This window comes from Sminthopsis crassicaudata, chromosome 5 (genome assembly GCF_048593235.1).
Source record: "Sminthopsis crassicaudata isolate SCR6 chromosome 5, ASM4859323v1, whole genome shotgun sequence".
NCBI lineage: Eukaryota > Metazoa > Chordata > Mammalia > Dasyuromorphia > Dasyuridae > Sminthopsis > Sminthopsis crassicaudata.
Genome location: NC_133621.1, coordinates 298,062,788 through 298,084,719, shown reverse-complemented (window position 1 = coordinate 298,084,719; position 21,932 = coordinate 298,062,788). Strand labels below are relative to the sequence as shown.

At 39.5% G+C, this 21,932-nt stretch overlaps 1 protein-coding gene across 9 annotated transcripts in view; it reads left to right on the top strand.

The window, feature by feature from the left end:
• Positions 1 to 56: 56 nt before the first annotated feature.
• Positions 57 to 21,932, top strand: part of CIMIP4 (ciliary microtubule inner protein 4) — a 43,616-nt gene continuing 21,740 nt past the window's right edge. For 5 of the 9 annotated variants that reach the window (XM_074271596.1, XM_074271602.1, XM_074271604.1 and 2 more), the window contains exons 1-2: positions 3,737 to 3,837; positions 6,448 to 6,615. In XM_074271596.1, coding sequence (XP_074127697.1) covers positions 6,586 to 6,615 — 30 coding nt within the window. In that variant the 5' untranslated portion in view covers positions 3,737 to 3,837; positions 6,448 to 6,585. Of the gene's footprint in view, positions 2,071 to 3,736; positions 3,838 to 6,447; positions 6,616 to 21,932 lie in introns of those variants that run through there. The other 4 variants (XM_074271603.1, XM_074271595.1, XM_074271601.1 and 1 more) reach the window with 1 other exon arrangement.

Below are 21,932 nucleotides of genomic sequence, written 5' to 3'. Positions count from 1 at the left end.
CAGTGAATGGGTTCAAATCTCACTTCCAATGTGCATTACCTGTGTGACCCTGGGCAAGGCAATCATTCAGACTTGAGAAATGAGAAGGAACTCTAGGAGTTCTTGCCTATTAGAAGTGTTTAGATTATCTGAAGCACTCTCATTCAGGATCGGCTACTTTTGTTTTATCTGATCCCCAAAACTTTCAGGATTGGCTACTTTTGTTTTATTTGATCCCCAAAACTTTCAGGATCGGCTACTTTTGTTTTATTTGATCTCCAAAACTTTCAGGATCGGCTACTTTTGTTTTATTTGATTCCCCAAAACTTTCAGGATCGGCTACTTTTGTTTTATTTGATCCCCAAAACTTTCAGGATCGGCTACTTTTGTTTTATTTGATCCCCAAAACTTTCAGGATCGGCTACTTTTGTTTTATTTGATCCCCAAAACTTTCAGGATCGGCTACTTTTGTTTTATTTGATCCCCAAAACTTTCAGGATCGGCTACTTTTGTTTTATTTGGCTCCAAAAACAGAATCCAGGGGACTGGGTGTTGATTATGGGGAAGGAAGTAGGATTCAAGATTTTATGGGAAGGATTTCCTAATAACTTAGAACCGTCTTAAGGTAGGCACAGGGGTAGGGGGATAGGCTGCCTGGGAAGGTAATGAGCCACCTTCCATTGAAGTCCTCAATAATTGATGGTCAAAAAGGCCTCTGAGATCCCTTTCACTTCTGAGCTATTGTGATTAGGAATACACTTGACATAAGCCGACCTCCGTCATGGGCATACTCGTTGTGATTCAATTAGCTCACAGGGCCTGGACCTGTCATTTCACCAATATAGGGAAATTGCTCTACCCATCAGGAGGGTGGTGACTTCTTTGTGATTAGAGCAGGGCTTCTGTGTTTCCTGAAACCCTGGGTCAGGAGGTAAGAGTCAAGCCTATGGACTCCTTCTCAAAATCATCTTGTAAAGGCAGAAAATCAAATATATAGCATTGCTAAGGATGTCCATTGAAATAAAGATGCATTTTTCTACTTCTAAATTCATGGCTCTCCAAAGGGGACCCTAAGTGTAGAAATTTCACTTTAAAGAGCACTTTTTCAGAATCACACAGTCTGTGTTGGAGTCAGAATTTGAACCCAAGTCCCAAGGATGTTTCAGTCATCCCTTCATCTAAAGAAGGGCATTTGAGAGCCGGGAAAGAGGTGGTGGTATAGAGCAAATAGTGCAGGTGGTTACACTAAGGTCACAGCATGACTCCTCAATCCAGTAGATATGTACCTTCCTCATCCTGAGCATTTGAGGGGTGCCATTAGTGGGGTAATTAGAGGCCAGCCAGTCCAATCTGGTTGCTGAAGCTCAGATAGAAATGACTTGGGGGAAGCTACCTGAGTGTCACTTACTCTGTTAAGGCTGAACCTTCCTTAGCTGCTAAATAAAGGGGTCGGACTTCCAAGTTCCCCCTTTATATGATATGCCTGTGTGAACTATCCCACGAGCCTTGAATTTGGCTCATCCATGCTCAAGGAGTCCAAGGACGTAAGTTCAATTGTTTTGGGTCAAATCACATTTCTCCTCCCTGTGCTCAATCACCTTCAAAGGACACTGGATCTAGGGAAGATTACTGGATTTGGGCACAGAAGATCTTGAACAATACGTCATCTTCTACAAACACACTATGAAATAAGGGCACACACAGATATACTATAAAATAAGGGTCTTGAACTAAATGATCTCCAAGGTACATCCAGGTCTTATAACCTAGCTCCCTCACTAGCCCCAGAATGCTCTCCTACCACATTCAGACTGGCTTATCTCCAACTCTACCCCCTAGACCATTCTTCCACTACAGGACCTCACTGAGGTCCATGTGGCTTCCCCTCATGGAATGCTCTATCCCCTCCTCTCCATCCCTCTGGGTGAGGGGTGGGGAGGGTCAACCATCCATCCAAGGTAACAGTGGTCTCCATGGTAACTACTGACCACAACTCAGAAGGGCTGCTGCTTAGTAACCTCTGGCCTCTTACCATTATCCCCGTGTGCTCACTGGGACTGGAGCAGAGACCCCAAGGATTTGGAAGACTTTGTAAGTGTAAATAGATGAGAGAACTGATTATACAGGTGAGGCAGGGAGGAGAGGTAGCCCCTCTCCCTTTTGGGGGGGAGTGGATTTGGGTCCTTCAATGCAAAGGGATTATTCAACTGCTGAAATTTCCCATTTCTCTATGGATTTCTCTCCCCTTCATCTTAAGAGAGAATGAGAAGAAGAGAAAGGAGTCCTTTTCTCTAGGTAGAATGGACTGTCTCAGAAAGTTATGAAGACTTCCAAGGGGAGGATGGGATTTCTGTTAATCAGGTGGTAAACCATGAACAGCTGGGCATTCTGGAGGCAATACAGGGGGTTCAGATTTCCTGCCTGGGTGGACAATATCTCTCTTAGGTTACATCTGGATGGTGTAGTCTACTTGGAAAAGTGCAGGAGGACCTGAGGTCTGACATCATTTGCTCTGTGATCTTTCATAGGAAAGATGTCAGAAATCATCTAACCTAACTTCATTTTACAGAAGGGGAAATTGAGGTCCAGAGAAGTAAAGGGATTTGTCCAAGTCAATATAGGTAGTTTATTCCAAAGCTAGAATTTGAACCTCTGAGAACAAAGTACTTGAGTATATCAGCTGAGTTTATATCCCTGAATAAACTGTAAAAAGGAATGGCTGCTCTGGATGACCCAAGGCCCTTTTCTTCCATCTCAACTCTTTGGTCAAAAGTTGAACACATCTTCTGATTCCCCTATTCAGGAGGATATTGGAGTGATCAGTCAGAAAGACTCCAAGTTGCTTTTTCCATGCCTATAAGATGGGGATCGGCAATTTAGAGTTTAAGGTCGGGATACTTATAATAGAGTTTTTACAATTGAGGAAGGAAGTACCTGCTGGCTGTATGACCTTGGGAAAGGCATGTCATTTCCAAGATTTCAACCCTAAGTCTAAAAGTGCAAGGGTAGGTTGTGGGAGTGGAAGTTCCCTACCCAAATGAAGTTATGGGTCAGTTTTCTCACCTCCTTCCCCCCCCAAAAAATTAGGGCTGGATTAGATGATTCTGAATCATAGATATAATAGGAGTCTGACTTTTGCTCTCTAGTGGTAGTGGCTTAAGGACACCGACAAAGCATAAAAAGACCCAGGATTAGTTTTTCCAAGTTTATTTTGCCTTACCCATTGACTCTGGAATAGTAGTCACAGAAATCCAAATAAGTGTTTACCACTCACATTTTGAAGTGATCTTAAAAGTCCCTGGAGAGGGAAAAAGAATTCTTATTCTATTTAAAGGAGAAAACCAGCTGAGCTCTCTTTAAGTCAGAAGGGACCAAAATGAAGAGCATCAATCGGTATCAATAGAAATGCTTTGAGAGAGTCTGGGAGGAAGGTTCAATTTAAAGAAATTGATTTTTACCATTTTCAGTGATTTGGTGGTGGTTTCCAGGGGGGAATTGGGAGATGTCAGCACTAAGTAATATTCCCATCAGGACCTGGAGGGCACATCTGGATCTCAATCCATATTGAAAAATGGCTCCTGTGAAGATTCAAACATCTAATCCAATCCAGAAAGTGTGCTGAGTGACCAGATCCCCGGGGGTACAAAGGCCCAAATGAGATAGATGTTTTGGTGAAGGTGTTAACCTGTGCTGATAGGAGTTAAGGATGAAGTCACAGATATGGTCCCTATCACACTGTACCAATCATTGTGCTGTGTGATTATCTAACATGGTGGGCCAGGGAGGTGGGACATTGTAACCACTTCCTTTCCATCAAGAAGCACCTCTGCTTGGGACCACATAAGGCTCCCTCAGAAGGTAGGTTTAGCTCAGGGGGGAGGGGGTAGAAATCTTCAACTCTACTGAAAAGAGATACTAGGTTCTCTTTTCTCACAACTCATAAACCCCATCACCATCAGCCCAGATCTTTTAGTAATAAATTAGAGCTTAGATTTCGGCTCATGTCTGTTTCTAAAAGATGGGAAGTACTGGAATAGTACTTACTGTACAATTATAAATCAAGCATAGGACAGATATTTATTTCTTCCACACAAAAGAAATACTAAAGGTTACAAAAGCTTCTGCAGGGACATAAATAATAGGTTAAATGGGTGATACTCTAACCTCATCAGAACATAAAGCAGATTGTGGAACCACAGAATGCATGTGGCCATTTTTTTTTTTTTAATGCTTTGTAAACATTATCCCTTGCACTTACTTCTATTCAGATTTTTTCCCTTCCTCCCCCAACCCCCTCCCCCTGATGGCAAGCAGTCTTATATATGTTAAATATATTACAGTATAATTTAGATACAATATATGTGTGTAGAACCGAATTTTTTGTTGCACAGGAAGAATTGGATTCAGAAGGTAAAAATAACAGTTTACATTCATTTCCCAGTCCTTTTCTGGATGTAGCTGGTTCTGTCCATCATTAATCAATTGGAATTGGATTAGCTCTTCTCTATGTTGAAGAAATCCACTTCCATCAGCATACATCCTCGTACAGTATCATTGTTGAAGTGTATAATGATCTTCTGGTTCTGCTCGTTTCACTCAGCATCAGTTGATGTAAGTCTCTCCAAGCCTCTCTGTATTTCTCCTGTTGGTCATTTCTTATAGAACAGTAATATTCCATAACATTCATATACCATAGTTTACCCAACCATTCTCCAATTGATGGACATCCATTCATCTTCCAGCTTCTAGCCACTATGAAAAGGGCTGCAGGGCTTATATTCTACTTGGGGAGAGAATTCTGGCTATGTGACTGGGGATGTGACATCACTCCTCTGGACCTCAGTTTACCTCATTTCTAAAATGAAGAGATTGCACTAAATGGTCCCTGGGGTGTCCCTTCCAGCTCTAAATCTACCACATATATATGTTCTATAAAATGAGGGAAGAGTCACAAGCTCTTGTTATTTCCCTAGTAGGATGTAAGCTCCCTGAGGACAGGGATTTTGTTATTTTGGTATTCCCAATGCCTTGTACAGTGCTTTTTCATCAACATATTCATTAAGGACCTATTAAATTGTCAAACAAATAAAACATGAGCCAGTAAGCTCATGACCAGTAGTTATTTAGAAATTTAATTCTCCAGACTCCAGCATGTTTCTCACTGCTCTTTGTGTGCAGAGCCTTGGTTTCCCCATTTGTAAAAAGAGTCAAAATCCTTAAACCACTTACCACACACTTGCCAAGAAGAAAAGTACTTCATTAACCTGGAAACACTTTAGAAGGAGAATTTGTTCTTCTCTCAGCAGCATGCATGGGTTTCCCCCACAAAAACATTAGCCAGTAAGCTCATGACCAGTAGTTATTTAGAAGCTTAATTCTCCAGACTCCAACATGTTTCTCACTGCTCTTTGTGTGCAGAGCCTTGGTTTCCCCATTTGTAAAAAGAGTCAAAATCCTTAAACCACTTACCACACACGTGCCAAAAAGAAAAGTACTTCATTAACCTGGAAACACTTTAGAAGGAGAACTTGTTCTTCTCTCAGCATGCATAGGTTTCTCCCACTTCACCCCTATTGACTCCCTGGTTAACTAAAGATGGAGAGTGCATCCCCTAAGGATGGTGTGTACTTAGGCAATTGAAAGCCAGAAGGGTAACAGAATGCAAACACAGAAGGGTAACAAAGGGTAAAAGCTCCCCCTCACAACCTTGACCTCCCCTAAGAGTGGGACTAGATAATTCTGGAGCAGATGATTGTCCCAAGCAGTTATAGGATCTTAAAAGGAGAGAGTATAAGAGTATCAAACTTGTCAGAGTGTAGTAGAGAAGGGGATAATGAAAGGGAATCCAGTCATGGAAGAATCACATCTCACATGGAAAATGAAAATTGGCAGAAACGTCAGGGCTGGAGGAATCTGTTAAGAATGCAACAGAATATTGAACATCTAGAAAAATAGGGAGGTATATGGTCATCCTTGCCATGAGGAAGATCCAGGAGGACATTATTCCAGGAGGAAACTCAATTCTCAAATGCTCCAAGATTATAAATTAAGATGAGCACTCACATTATTAAATGTTTACACCTTTACAATTTTTCAATTCCAATGAAATCAAAGACCAGTTCCATCCTGTTCTATTCTGGTTCCATCCACAATTAATTAACAAGCATATATTTAGCACCAATTATGCAGTGGGTGCTATACCTGATGCTGAGGGTATAGTGGGAGATATACAATGTATGGACCTTGAGCTCTGAGATTCATTAGCTATGCAATCTGGGACAAGTCCTTCCAGGGAAAGGCCTCAGTTTCCTTTTCTGTAAAATGAGAGAGTTGGACTTCATCTGTCTCTAGGATCCCTCCCAGTTTTGATTCTTTTAGCCAGTGATCCCCACTGGGGACATCCTTGGTCATGGCCAAAGCCAATGGGCCAGAAGGGAAGACTACCGGGAATTCTTTCTCATTCCTCAGAGTCTTGTGTGCAGATGGGAGCCCTAAGCCTCAGGGAGACCAGAGAGCAAGAGGGACAAGGAGAAGAAGATTGAATTAGAGGTATCTGCCTCTTTTGTATGAGCCTGGGGAAGAGTCTCCTCAGATCAGCCCACAGTAATGGGGGAGAAGGTCCCTGAACCAATGAAGGTGAGTTATTTCTGCCTACTCTTCATTCCCCAGGCTTCTTACCAGGGCTACTCTAATAAGTCATGTAATCTGGTTAGATTTGAGGTGGCTGGACAGCACACTGTCACACACACTCCCTCCACGCACTCAGGGTATGGGGTATGTCAAGAATTTGCAGTGACCTTGAATGATGGGAATTTCACTACTTGAACTTGGCCTTAAATGCTACAAGTTTCCAGGATGTATCATTATTCCTCCATACTACATTCCAGTAGCCTACTTTCAGATGCTTTGATCCCAGTGCCCTATAGACTCTGCTTTGTTCCTCATCTCTGCCTTTTAGGATCCCTAACATCCTCCAGGGATCAGCTCAGGCAGTAGTTCTTCCCAGAAGCCCTAACTCTTACCTCACCTTAACTCAAAATTAATTTATGTAAAGTATACATTTGTTTTCCTCTGCTTGTGTTGCTTTCTTTCCAATAAAATGTTAGCTTTTTAAGGGCAGGAACTGGCTTATTTTTTGTCTTCGTATGATCTGTGTCCATTACAGAGTCTGGCACAGAGTGGGCAGTTGTTAAATCTTTTTTTTTTTTTTTTTCCCTTTTTGGATCTGAGCTCCCTGTGAGATATTATCGCTATCAAAATGAATGTGTGTTTGGTCTCCAATCTATGATCTTTCAAAGTTGCTTAGAGTTGAGGTGGAGGCACTGAGAAGAGACTTGACCAGGAATAAACAGCCAGGATGGATAAGGGACCGGGAGAGGGCTTCCTGACTCAGAGGCAGCTCTCTTATTACCAAGGTCACGTCCAATTGCCCTGCTCCACCCACCACAAGCATACATACATTTTAAAAAACTGGAGTTTTACTTGTTTATTTTGTTGTTGTTTGAAAGTTGTATGGTTCAAATCCTTCCTGTGACACTTTCTAGCTTGTGTGACCTTAGATAAGGAACTCATTGACTGCTGTTAGCCTCAGTTTTCTAGAATGGAAAATGGGAGAGATTGCACTGAGAATACTGAAAAGTCTAGTGCCTCATTTATACAGTTCCTCAGGGGAGAAAAGACTCACAAGGGGATCTTTACATTTTTTTTCAAGCTAAATAAAGCCAGCCCTATAATTGATGTTTCATTAGCCAGAGTCCATTTAGTGTGGAGATGGCAATGGGAGCAAAATACTGACATTGGTGGGAAAACATCTTTCAGTACAATTGAGAATCCCTGCAACCTGTATAAACCACATAGGTAGAAATCGTTTTCAGAGGTTCTAAAGTTTTTTTGTACTGTGAATTACTTTGTCAAAATAGTAAAGCCTTCTAGATTTCTTTTTTACGGGCATAAAATAATAACAAAAAACCAATTCTATTGAAATGTTCGATCATTTCAGTGATGTCTGGCTATTTGGGGTTTTCTTGGCAAAGATAAATATTGGAGTGTTTTGTCATTTCCTTTTTCAGCTCATTTTACAGAGGCAAGAAAAATTAATGACTTTCCCAGGGTCAGACATTAAGCGTGTGAGGCTGGATTTGAACTCAGGTATTCCCAATTCTAGAAAATCCATTCACTTCACTACCTATTTGTCCCTTTATAGTGCAATACAGTTGGTTAAATAAATAAATAAACAAAAACAGCTTCGGGGACCCCAGATTAAGGACCCCAGAAAATTCTTAGAGCTTCGTTAGAGTAGATTAGTCCATAAATTCCAATGTAATGTTCTCCTTGCTTTTTCCCTTTAGTGGTTCTTCCACCAAATAAATTCTCCCTATCAGATTAGTTTCCTAAAGCACATCAGACATTGTCCTCATTCCAATGGCCCCAAACCTGTCATATTATCTCTTGCCACGCCCATATTAAACTCCTTTGCCTAATATCAGGGACATCTGATTGCTGACTCCATCTCACTCCCCTGATTTCTCCTACTTCTTAGTAGAGAAGTAGAGCTCCCCATGGCCTTATTTCCTTTATCATAACCTTGCAAAAATAAATACCATAATGGATGTGAAAATGCTTTTAAAATAATAGGTTTGCTTTTTTCAGAAGTAGCACACAAATCTTCTCGAATCATAGTGTCAATTATGGCAGATTTCCATTGCCCATGGCCTTTGAAAATGCCATCCTTCCCAAATCCAAAGATCTCTTTCCTTGGCAGAAAAAGCAGGGCAGGGGGGAAATTGAGTAATTCTGTCGCCCTTGACATCATCCAAATCCCTCCAAGAAGCAGCAAAACAATGTCTTCTTTGACCTTCTTCTTTTCCCTTTTTCTTCTCAGTTTTCACTTGTTCTAATCTCTTGAGCTCCAAGGATTAATGTCACCAGCTCCCCCTTTCCCCATTACCACTTCTCATCTAATCATAAAATTAAAGCAGCAAGGGGCTCTGAAGAATATCCAGAATAACCCATTTCTCTCACAGTCTGCCCTGAAGGACGAGAGCTTTGCCCAAGATTACAGAGGAGATAAATAGCACAGCAGAGAGTGAAATCCAAAAATTCTCAGCTCCCCTGAAGCCTAACAAGTTGTTGGAGCTGGAGCTCTCTCTCTGTATCTCTTATCACTTGAACAGATCACAGACACTGGCAAGTCTTGGTCACCCATTTTCTAGCCCAGTTTAGGGGACTTGCCAACCAGGCAGCCTTCAGTTGGCCAAGCAGTGTTCTTCAGGGTTGGCCAACCAGCCAACAGGTGGACTTGGAAATGGCTCCAAAAATGATATAGAACTTCTGGGTGGTTTTTCTTTTAATTTTTAAATTTTTAAATTTTCTTTTAATTTTTTTATTGCATCAATATCATCTTTCTTTTCTTTTTTAATTAAATTTTGTTAATTTTAAAAATTTAATTTAATTAATTTAATAAAATTTTAATTTAATTAAAGCTTTTTATTTTCAAAATATTTACAGAGATTTTCAACATTCACCCTTATAAAATCTTGCTTTACCTTCATTTTCAAATGCATCCCTTCTCTCCTTAATCAATATCTAAGATCAAAGAATTAAAAAGAAAAGAAACAATGATGTTGGTTTTGGTACTAACTAGAAACTAACCAAGTCTGATAGTATATGCAAAATACTCCAGACCCAAATTTCCTCACTTCTGCCTAAATGGAACAGAAACATATTCTTTTTTTCTCAAGTTGCTCTTGATAATCACTTAATGATGATCATGACAATTGGGCAGTAAACTTTTAGGAATAGATTCTCAGTTTGAGATAAGGGCCGGAGAAGGGATTATTTTACAAATCACAAGACAAACTGTCTTGTTATGGGATGAAGTTTGCTCAGCTACACCCAAAGTGTGGGGATTAGGATGCAGGAAACAGGTCAGATTTTGACCACAGGCCAGCGGGAATTAGGCAAGGGAATGACCCCAACAGAAATGTTAACCAATAAAGATCATGGAACCCTCATTTTCCTCTTCCCCCCACAAGACCCTAACTGTTATTTATAGAGTCTTATATAGGATCATCAGTCAATCTGGGAAGGACTTAAGAGATCACCCAGTTTGATACCTCTCATTTTACAGAGCAATGAACTGAGGTCAAAAGAAAAAGGATCAGTGATTTCTCCAAGATTACATAGGCAGTAGGCAACAGAATTGGAATCCTTCCCCTCCACCTCCTCAAATCAGTCCATTCTACTACCTGTCTTCCTGAACAGTAATGCTGGTGAGGTCTGGTGGACATTAGCTGAGAAAACCTGAATCACTGTAAACAACCTGGAAGCCTAGCTACCCTGAAGCAAGCCCAAGCCTTTTTTTTTTTTTTTTTTTTTTTTTTTTTTTTTTTTTTGGCTAAAGATGGACTTAGCCTGCAGAAGCCTAATTAAATCTTTGTCCTTGATTAGGAGAAAGTCTTAAGTTCGTGACATCATAACCCCAATAACCCACCCTAATAAAATAAAAATCCTGAAGAAAAATTAAGTTAGAAATAAAGAGAAAAATAGAGAATGCTTTGATCTATATTCAGACTCGATCAACTTTTTCTTTGGATATGGACAGGATTTTTAATCTCATGTGAATTCTTCAAATTCTTCCCATGTCAAGAAATGCTAAAATGTTCATCCTGACAACTTAGTTTCCCAGATTGTCTTATTACCATAGTTAAGGCAATCATGATATGCCCAGACCTGCCTTGTTTTCCCAGAATATTTTTAAGATAGTCTCAATATCACTATACTTACTTTTATCACCCCAAATCTTCCCTGCTACTTCCCTTCCTGAGAAACCCCCAGAGTTACATTCCACCTCAAAAAGATGTGCTTAGTCCTTTTCAAGACTAGCCCTACTATGGGATATTCTCTCTTCCTCATGGTGTCTTCCCTTGAATGGCATCTTTCTCCTCTAGTTAGTGCGCTACATTCCTCTATGGATTTAACCTGCCAGTAAATAGCTTACTCACACCTCATGGCATATTCCTTTAATGGCTTCTTTTAAATCCCTTTTCTTGCTAACTCTATTGCTCTCCCAAATCTATATCATATTTACCATTCCTGGTATCCATTTTATCTCTTCATTTTGTCTATAACTTCTCTTAAATCTTAAATCTCTTTAGGCAAGGAGAAAGTTCTTGTGAATTCATCACATGTCCCTTGTGCCTTGTATTTCTTTCTTTCTTCCTCCCTCTCTTTCTTTCTTCCTCCCTCCCTCTCTTTCTTTCTTCCTCCCTCTTTCTTTCTTCCTCCCTCCCCCTTTCTCTCTTTCTTTCTTCCTCCCTTCCCCTTTCTCTCTTCCTTTTTCTTCCTCCCTCCCCCTTTCTCTTTTTCTTTTTCTTCCTCCCTCCCCCTTTCTCTTTTTCTTTTTCTTCCTCCCTCCCCCTTTCTCTCTTCTCTTTCTTTCTTCCTCCCTCCCCCTTTCTTTCTTTCTTCCTCTCTCCCCCTTTCTCTCTTTCTTTCTTCCTCTCTCCCCCTTTCTCTCTTTCTTTTTCTTCCTCCCTCCCCTTTTCTCTCTCTCTTTCTTTCTTTCTTCCTCCCCCTTTCTCTCTTCCTTTTTCTTCCTCCCTCCCCCTTTCTTTTTCTTTCTTTCTTTCTTCCTCCCTCCCCCTTTCTCTTTCTTTCTTTCTTTCTTCCTCCCTCCCCCTTTCTCTTTTTCTTTTTCTTCCTCCCTCCCCCTTTCTCTTTTTCTTTTTCTTCCTCCCTCCCCCTTTCTCTTTCTTCCTCCCTCCCCCTTTCTCTCTTTCTTTCTTCCTCCCCCTTTCTCTCTTTCTTTCTTCCTCCCTCCCCCTTTCTCTCTTTCTTTCTTCCTCCCTCCCCCTTTCTCTCTTTCTTTCTTCCTCCCTCCCCCTTTCTCTCTTTCTTTCTTCCTCCCTCCCCCTTTCTCTCTTTCTTTCTTCCTCCCTCCCCCTTTCTCTCTTTCTTTCTTCCTCCCCCTTTCTCTCTTTCTTTCTTCCTCCCCCTTTCTCTCTTTCTTTCTTCCTCCCCCTTTCTCTCTTTCTTTCTTCCTCCCCCTTTCTCTCTTTCTTTCTTCCTCCCTCCCCCTTTCTTTCTTTCTTCCTCCCTCCCCTTCTCTCTTTCTTCCTCCCTCCCCCTTCTCTCTTTCTTCCTCCCTCCCCCTTTCTCTCTTTCTTTCTTTCTTTCTTTCTCCCTCCCTCTTGTTTTCTTCCTCCCTCCCCCTTTCTCTCTTTTTTTCTTCCTCCCTCCCTCTTTTTTCTTTCTTCCTCCCTCCCCCTTTCTCTCTTTTTTTCTTCCTCCCTCCCTCTTTTTTCTTTCTTCCTCCCTCCCCCTTTCTCTCTCTCTTTCTTCCTCCTCCCTCTTTCTTTTTCTTTCTTTCTTCCTCCCTCCCTCTCTTTCTTTCTTCCTCCCTCCCTCTCTTTCTTTCTTCCTCCCTTCCTCTTTCTTTTTTCATTCCTTCCTTTGCCAAGCAATTGGCATTAAGTAACTTACCCAGGGTCACACAGCTAATAAATAAGCTGGATTTAAAGTCAGGTCCTCCCGACTTCAGGGTCAATGCTCTACTCATTGCATTATCTAGTTTCCCTGCATCTTGTATTTAGAACTAGTAATTGCTACCCCAATTTCGTAGTTTCCGATTGCAAAAATTACTATTCAATATATTATATGAGGAATTCTTAATCTGGGGTCCTGAAATTGGTGATTGGTCTTTTAAATATTTTTATAATTATATTTTAACATAATTTTTTACAGTCTTTTGTATTTTATTTTATTCATTTAAAAATAGTATTGGGAGAAGTGATTTGTAGTCCTTCACCAGATTGCCAGATCCATGACCCACAAAAAGGTTAAGATTCCCACCATGTGCTCTCTCCCATTTTGGATGGCTTGGAGTTTTCTGTGGCCACAGTAGACACAGCTGCCAAGACGTTTCAAGGCTGAAACCAAAAATAGCTAGTTGAGAGAGACAGATTGAAGATGAATATGGGGGGAAAGTTTCCTAGCACTTGGACCTGCTCCAAAATGGTAGGGGATAACTCAGGAGGTGATATAGTGAACATCCCACCATTGAGCTTCTTTAAATGGAGGTTGAATAGTCATTTGTTAGAGAACTGTTGGAAAGCAGGCTCTTGATCTTTACAACAAATCTCAAAGGGAGTTAGCCAAGGGCTTGTTTATGGTCATGTAGACTAGTGATTGATATCATTATTTGAAGACTCCACTAGGGGGAGTGGTGATATTCACTTATCTTGGCAGATAGTAGCCCTGACATCAGAGGCACAATTTCTTTCTTTTTATTTTTTATTAGCTTTTTTATTTTCAAAACATATATATAGATAATTTCAAGATTCACTCTTGGAAAACTTCCTCCTTCCCACCGCCTCTTCTAGACAACAAGTAATCCAATGTATGTTAAACTGTGCAATTCTTTTATATGTATTTGCTCAAAAAGGAAAAAAAAACTGAAAAAACAAAATGCATGTAGACAACAAAAAGAGTAAAATACTATGCTGTGATCCATACTCAGTTCCCACAATCCTCTCTCTGGGTGCAGGTGGCTCTCTCTATCACAAGATCATTGGAACTGGTCTTGAATCATCTTATTGTTGAAAAGAGCCATGTCATCGTGTAGTCTTGTTGTTGCTGTGTACAATGATCTCCTGGTTCTCCTCACTTCACTTAGTATCAGTTCACGTAAGTCTCTCCAGGCCCCTCTGGAATCATCTTGCTAGTCATTTCTTATAGAACAATAATATTCCATAACTTATTCATCCATTCTCCAACCTACTCAAATTCCAGTTTCTTGTCACTACAAAAGGGCCGCCACAAACATTTTTGCCTTTAAGATCTGTTTGGGAAACAGGTCCAGTAGAAACACTGCTGGGTCAAAGGGTATGCACAGTTTTATAGGCCTTTGGGCATAGTTCCATATTGTTCTCTAGAATGGTTGAATCAGTTCACAACTTCATCAATAATGTATTAATGTCCCTGTTTTCCCACATTCCCTCCAATATTCATCATTATCTTTTCCTGTCATCTTAGCCAATGTGACAGGTGTGTAGTGGTACCTCAGAGTTGTCTTAATTTGCATTTCTTTGATCAAAAGTGATTTAGAGCACCTTTTCATGTGACTAGAAATGGTTCAATTTCTTCATCTGAAAATTGTTCATATCCTTTGACCATTTATCAATTGGAGAATGACTTGAATTCTTATAAATGTGAGTCAATTCTCTTTATATTTTAGAAATGAGGCCTTTATCCGAACCCTTGAATGTAAAAAAAAATTTTTCCCAGTTTATTGCTTCCCTTCTAATCTTGTCTACATTGGTTTTGTTTGTACAAAACCTTTTTATCTTGATATAATCAAAACTAACCATTTTGCATTCCATAATGTACCCCAGTTCTTCTCTGGCCACAAATTCATTATTTCTGCACAGATCTGAGAGAGGTAAACTATCCTTTCTCCTTTGCTTATAATATCACTCTTTATGTTTAAATCATGAATCCATATTAACCCTATTTTAGTATATAGGGCGCTACATGTGGATGAATGCAGAAGCACAATTTCAATGTGTAATAAGTCCATTCTGTCATACTTTTGGCCTGAAAGATATAAATTGGATTTGATATGCCTTTGCTTGTAAAGGAAGAAAGAGGATTCCCCCCACACCCAGAAAGTTGAGGAGAAGGGAATGCCAACATTAGTCTGAGTGAGAGTTTTATGTTTAAGCCTAGCTCTTTGTTATTACCTCCAAAGAACAAGAAATACATCAAACAGAGCAGAACAACAATCACAATAGCAGATAGGAAGAGAACTCATTGCAAGAAAAACCTGGAAAAACTCCCAAAGCAACAAGACAACAACAAAAAAATAAGCAAGCGATGAGTATACAATATAGAGTAAAACAAAGTGTGATATTCAAACTCCAGCAACGGTGATGACCATCAGAAATAATGAAACAACTGCAAGAACCTCCCAAATTGTTTAGAAGACTCATAAAGTAATGGAAAACATAATATAAATCAAACAATTTTTAAAAGACCAAAAAATTTTTTAAAAGATGCTAGATTACATTAAAAATGATGGGGAATCCTAAAACAGTAGATTCTGAGAGAGAGAGAGAGAGAGAGAGAGAGAGAGAGAGAGAGAGAGAGAGAGAGAGAGAGAGGAGGATTTAGAACTCAAAATTGTAGAGAAGAAGAAAAAAAGATTAGAATCAAATCAAAAGACTGCAGGATTAGAATAATTGGACTTTCTACAAGTCATAACTAAATTTTGAAGACATTTGAAAGATATTCTTTCAGGAAAACACAATGAAATAAAAATCCTCAAAATCCCATTTCAGGAAATAATAGAAAAATACTGCCTAGGGGCATTGGAAATGGAGAACAAAGAACAGATTGCTGGGATTCCCAGAATTCATCATCTCACTGAGAAACTTGTATGTGCCAGAATCTCAACACTAAACAAATCTTGCAATCAGCAAGGAAGAAACTCTACATACCAGGGACAAAGAGCCCAAATTTCACAAAGCTGTTCCTTATCTCCAAAAGAATGAAAGGAAGAAATGGAATGTTATTTTAAAAAGCAAAGGAAGTTAGTACTTGCTTCTGCAAAGTTGAACTTAATTAACAATTTAAAAGTCTTGGTTTTCAGTAAAGGGGTGAATTTGAATCACCTTTACTGAAGAAACATGAGATGAGAAATCCATTTGACAAAGAAATTGCCAAGGAAAAGGCAATTTCTTCAGAAAAGCAAATAAGCTTTCATACATGACCAAAACCAAGCAAATATTTGTGTTTGCACACTTTAAGGATTGGGAGAGACAATTTAGTTTTAACACTGCGACATGGTCTTTGTGTGATTGAAAGAAAGGGAAAAAATAACCCCAAAGAACATTTACCAAGATGGGAGGAGAGAGGAACAGAGACAGACAGATAGAGATAGGCAGAAAGAGACATATGGGAGGGAGGGAAAAAGGATGGAGACAGAGTAACAGAGAAGAGAGAGACACAAAGAGACAGAAAGACAGAGGCAGAGAGACAGAGACCGGAGGAGGTAGAGCAGGGGAGGAGGGAGGGAGAAAGAGAGAGGGAAGAGAGACACACAGACACACAGAGAGATGTCACTTAAAGTAAAGGAAAAAGAATAGAAGAACTGAATAGTTCTTTGAAATGTCACAAGTAAAGTTCTCTCAAGAAAAGGAGGCTGAGACAGAGGAAGGGGGAAGAATCAGAAAGACATTTATCTAGAGCCCAGATTCTTAAATTGTGATTTGTGACTCATAAGGAATCATGTAACTGAATATGTCCTCCCTGCCTCCTTCCTTTCTTCTCTTCCTCCCTCTCTACCTCCTCTCCTGTCTGTCTCTCTGCCTCTGTCTGTCTTTCTATCTCTTTGTGTCTCTCTCTTCTCTGTTACTTTGTCTCCCTCCCTCTCATATATCTCTTATTTTTCTGCTTACTTCTGTCTGTCTGTCTGTCTGTCTGTCTCTGTTCCTCTCTCCTCCCACCCTGGTAAATTTAGGGTTTTTTTTCCCTTTCTTTCAACCCCCAGGGGTTGCAAAATTATGATTATTAGTAAATGTTTAGTTTGTATGCCTATTTTATTTTTTCCAATAACATGCAAAGATAGTCTTCAACATTCATTTTTGTATGACTTTTGAGTTCCAAATTTTTCTCCCTCCCTCTTTTCTCTCTTCTGTACCCAAGACAGTAAGTAATGTGATATAGATTACATATGTATACTATGTTAAATATATTTCCAAATTAGTTATGTTATGAAAGAAAAATCAGAAGAAAAGAGAAAAACTACAAGAAAGAAAAAAAATGAAAATAGTATTCTTTGATCTGTATTGAGTCTTTATATACCTATTTTATATATCTCTATACCTGAGATTGGGTAAAAATTTCTTGGGCAAAAAAATCCATTCTGAGAGCTGTGAAGTGGTTGTCTTAATTTTCATTTTCCTAATAGTTATTTAGAGTATTTTTATATGCCTATATGAATTAATATTTCTTAGAAAAGGGTAGTGGATTATGAAAATATACAAGTCATTCCCCAGTTGATAGTCAAAGGATAAGAACAATTTTAAGATAAATTAGGAGTGGGGACAGTTTATGAAGGCCTGATATAGAGGATAAGGAAAGGGGGAGACAAAACAGCTCCCCCTCTCAAAGTCTTGCCTGGATTGGGGGTCATCAAAAGAAAAAAGAATATCCACTGACTAAAGAATTATGCAAAATGAAGGGGAAGGAGGAGGAAAGACAAAAAAAAGCCATTAGGTCAAGGGAAGGTGAAAGGCATTGAAGGAAGAAGAAAGGAGAAGGGGAAAAATTTAGAATCACATTATTTGTTTCAGCAAGAAGAGGAAGGATGCAAGGCCGATGCTTTCTTAGAAGTCTAATGTTGTGTGAGGATGAAAGGGAGAACATCTGTGTGCAAAGCCCTTGGAGGAAGATCAAAGTCTTAAGAGAAAGGAGGAAGGCTAGAAGGGACATTTGAAGCTATTTATTGTGACTTCCTTATTTGAAAATTGAGGAAACTGATTCCAAGAAAAGTTAAATTGTCCAGGGTTCTATGGGTGACAAGTGATAGAAATAAAATTTGGACTCAGATTCTCTGGGTCTACATTTAGTATTATCGACACTATATACCATGTTGGGAGCTTGATGAAATTTGTATATTAATATTTTTTCCTCAATAGTGTTTTATTTTTCCAAGTACACACACAAAGATAGTTTTCAACATTCATTTTTGTAAGACTTTTCTGTTCCAAATTTTCTCTCTTCTTCCCTCCCTTCCCTCTCCCAAGGCAGCAAGCAACTTGATGTAGGTTAAACATGTACACCCTTTAACACATTTCCATATTTGTCATGTTGTACAAGAAAAGTCATATCAAAAAGAAACAAAAGAAGAAAAACCAAAGAAACAAACAAAAAAGGTGAAAATACTATGCTTTGATCCATATTATGTCTCCCTAATTCTTTCTCTATATTCAGATGTCACTTTCCATCCCAAGGCTAATGGAATTATCTTGGATCACCCCATTACTGAAAAAAGAAATAAGTTTATCATGATTATTACATAATCTTGATGTTATTGTGTACAAAGTTCTGTTCCACTCACCTCACTCAACATCAGCTCATATAAAGTCTTTCTAGGCTTTCCTGAAATCTGCCTGCTCATCATTTCTTTTGTGTTGTTTTTTGTCAATGCAATGGGGGTTAAATGACTTGCCCAGGGTCACACAGCTAGGAATTATTAAGTGAGGTCATATTTGAACTTGGATCCTCCTGATTTCAAGGCTGGTGCTTTATCCACAATACCAACTAGCTGCCCTATGCTCACCATTCCTTATAGAACAATAATATCCCATTCGATTCATAAACTGTAACCTATTGAGCCATTCCCCAAATGATGAGCATCCACTCATTTTCCAATTCCTTGACACCACAAAAAGAGCTGCTACAAACATTTTTGCACATGTGGGTCCTTTCCCTTTTTTATGATCTCTTTGGGATACAGACTCAGTAGGGAAACTGCTGGATCAAAGGATGTAGCAGAGTTTGCTATCCTTTTGGACATAGTTCCAAATTGTTCTCTAGAATGATTTTGCAATTCTACCAAAAATGCATTAGTGTCCCATTTTTTCATATCCGTTCCAACATTTATCATTGTCTTTTCCTGTCATCCTGCCCATTCTGAGAGCTATGAAAGTGGTACCTTAGAATTGTTTGAATTTGCATTTTCCTAATATTTAGAGTATTTTTATATGCCTATAAATGGCTTATGAATTAATATTTCTTAGAAAATGGCAGTGAATTATGAAAATACAAGTCATTCCCCAGTTGATAGTTAAAGGATATGAACAATTTTCATATAAATTAAATAAGTTGTTATATGAATGTAATTCATTTCCGAAAAGCCTGGGAAGACTTACATGAACTGATGTTGAGTGAAGTGAGCAGAACCAGAACAGTGTGTGCAACAGCAGTAAGATTGTGTGATGATCAACTATGGTAGACTTAGTTCTTCTTAGCTCTTCTCAGCAATTCAGTGAAAGAAGGCAATCCTAATTAGCTTTGGAGGGAAAATATCATTCACAAGTATGGAGACTGAATGAGAATCAAAGCATATTGTTGTTTCACCTTTTTTTTTTTTTCTTGTGGTTTTCCCCCTTTGTTCTGATTTTTCTCTCCCAATATGACTCAGAAGGAAATATTTTTAAAATAAATGTACATGTGTAACTTCAAAAAAATTAAAATTTTTTTTTAAAGAAAAGGGCAGTGGAGCTTAATTTGAAATAAAAGATTATGTGATAAGCAGGTGGAAAAGAGAAATCTGAAGTATATTGTTACTTGGGACAGAGAGAGGCTGAAAGAGGAGACAGACAGAGAAATAGGAGAGAGAGTAGTAGATTCAGAGGCAGAGAAAGAGAGCAGAGGTAGAAATAGAAACAAAGAAGAGAGAAAGATGGAGGAAGAGGAGGAAGAAAGGATAGAATCAATCAAATGGATTTGAGCTTAGTAGCAGGAAGATGGGAGCAGAATCTGACTGAGGACTACTGTAAGCATACCTGTTGAGACCTGGTTGAAAGGGGAAAAAATTAAATAGAAAAGTAGTATTTTGTGGTGCTTAGAGAACTGGGTTAAAACTCACGAAGGACCTGGATTTGAATCCTGCCTCAGAAACATACTAACTGTATGATACTGGGCAAGTCGCTTTATTCTCTGAAGTCTCAGTTTATCTGTAAATTGGGAGAATTACCCAGATGTTCTCTTGAAGTCCGAGAACTGACCCAGATGTTCTCTTGAGGTCCCTTCCAGGCCCAGGTCCAGGGTCAAAGGAATGGAGAGAAGAAACATTCTGGCTCTTGTCACATTATATCATTGAAGGAAGAACTTAAGCTGCTGGACCATTTTTAAAAAGCATTTAGCCAGGATGATTAGAGAGCTAGAAACTGTACTACTTGATGATCCATTAGAAGATTTAATTTTAATCTGGAGAAGAGGAAATTTAGGGGGACAATGATGCTTCTGTTCAGACTTGAAGGACTGACTGTCAGATGCAGGGATTAGACCCTTTCTCTTGTTTCCAGAAGTCAGAATGAGTAGGGGGAGGTTGCAGAGGCAGTGAAAAGTGTTTTTTTTTTTTTTTGTTTTGTTTTTTTTAAGATTCCCAAATATCCCAAAGCAGAAAGGGCTACCTCAGGAGGAATGGTCCTATTAGATTATAGGTAGCATCCTTTTTGGAAGCTCTATGACCACTTACCCGATACATGTTCAGTTGATTTGATTTGACTGGATGATCTCTTCAGGGTATTCTGTTCTGATATCACTTGGGCTAGTTGAGCTCTTAAGTCCCTTCCAATTCTGGGATTCTGATTACTCTCTTGAAGTAATAATCACCCAAATTGCAAGGTTTAATAAATGTCCTGATTGGTTACCCCCTTAAATAAATGTCATGAGATCTTGAAACTGACTGATTTCTAGGGCATTTTTTTAATGCAGATTTTGACATTTCTTTCAGTATGGGTATATTTCTAGGGGGAAAAAAAGTGTACAGTGCTATCAGTGAGCTGGGTCAGGATTCAGTTAGGATGGGATGATCCTGACAGTAATTTTTGGAGGCACCTTCTTGTATCACCAATGGTTTCTGTGGGTCATCCTAGGAGATGAATTTTTAGCAATAAGAACTAGAGAATTGTTGTAAGTCGAAAAGGAACTGTGACTGTCTATAGCTAGAAATCTCACATAGAAGAAATCTTGAGACATAGCCTGATTCAGTAGAAAGAGAAGGGACTCGAGTCAGAGGGACCGGCCTACAAAGCCTGTGTCTGATATTATCTTGAGCAGGTCACTCAATTTCCTTGGGGCCTCAGTTTCCTTATTTTTAAAATTATGGGGGTTGGATTTGATGATGACTTTTAAGGACTCATCCAGCTTTAGTTCTACAATCTTCTGAATCATTCAAATCATCCAACTCATATTTACTAAGCACCTACTGCATACCTAAGCTGCATGGGCTAGGAAATACTGACCAAAGTTAAACAGTTCCTTCTCAAGGCAGGAAGGAAGAAGAAAAAGGAAGGAGAGGAAGAAAAGGAAGGAAGAAGAGGAAGGAAAGGAAGGAAGAAGAGGAAGGAAAGGAAGGAAGAGGAAGGAAAGGAAGGAAGAAGAGGAAAGGAAGGAAGAAGAGGAAGGAAAGGAAGGAAGAAGGAAAGGAAGGAAAGGAAGTAAAGGGAGGAAAGGGAGGAAAGGGAGGAAAGGGAGGAAAGGGAGGAAAGGGAGGAAAGGGAGGAAAGGGAGGAAAGGGAGGAAAGGGAGGGAAAGGGAGGGAAAGGGAGGGAAAGGGAGGGAAAGAGAGGGAAAGGGAGGGAAAGGGAGGGAAAGGGAGGGAAAGGGAGGGAAAAGGAGGAAAGGAAGGAAAAGGAGGGAGGGAGGGAGGAAGGGAGGGAGGAAGGGAGGAAGGGAGGAAGGGAGGGAGGAAGGGAGGAAGGGAGGGAGGGAGGAAGGAATTCAGTTCTATTGAAAGTTAAGTAGGGGTATTTAGCTTTAGTTCAGCTTTGTAGAAAACTTGGGTAGTGTCAGCTGAACTCTATAGAAAGGTAAATTAGTGGTACTTAACTGAGGTGGGGTTGGGCTGACTTCTGGATCTAGATAATGTGGAAAGTTTTTTTTTTTTTTTAGGGTCTCCAGCCTTAGTTTCCCTCATCAAAATGCAGAATAAACAGTAATTTTGTTAGAAAAAGCACTAGTAGTTTGTGGGGTTGGGTGGGAAATTGGTGAAAGCCTTATGAAAAGGCTAATATGGAAACAGGTTTTTGCATGTTTTCACGTGAATAGTTGATATCATATTGCTTGCCTTCTCAATGGTGGGGAAAGGGCTGGAGGGAAGAAAAGAATTTGACATTCAAAATTAAAAAAATAAATGTAAAAGATGGAAGCCTTGAAGTGGG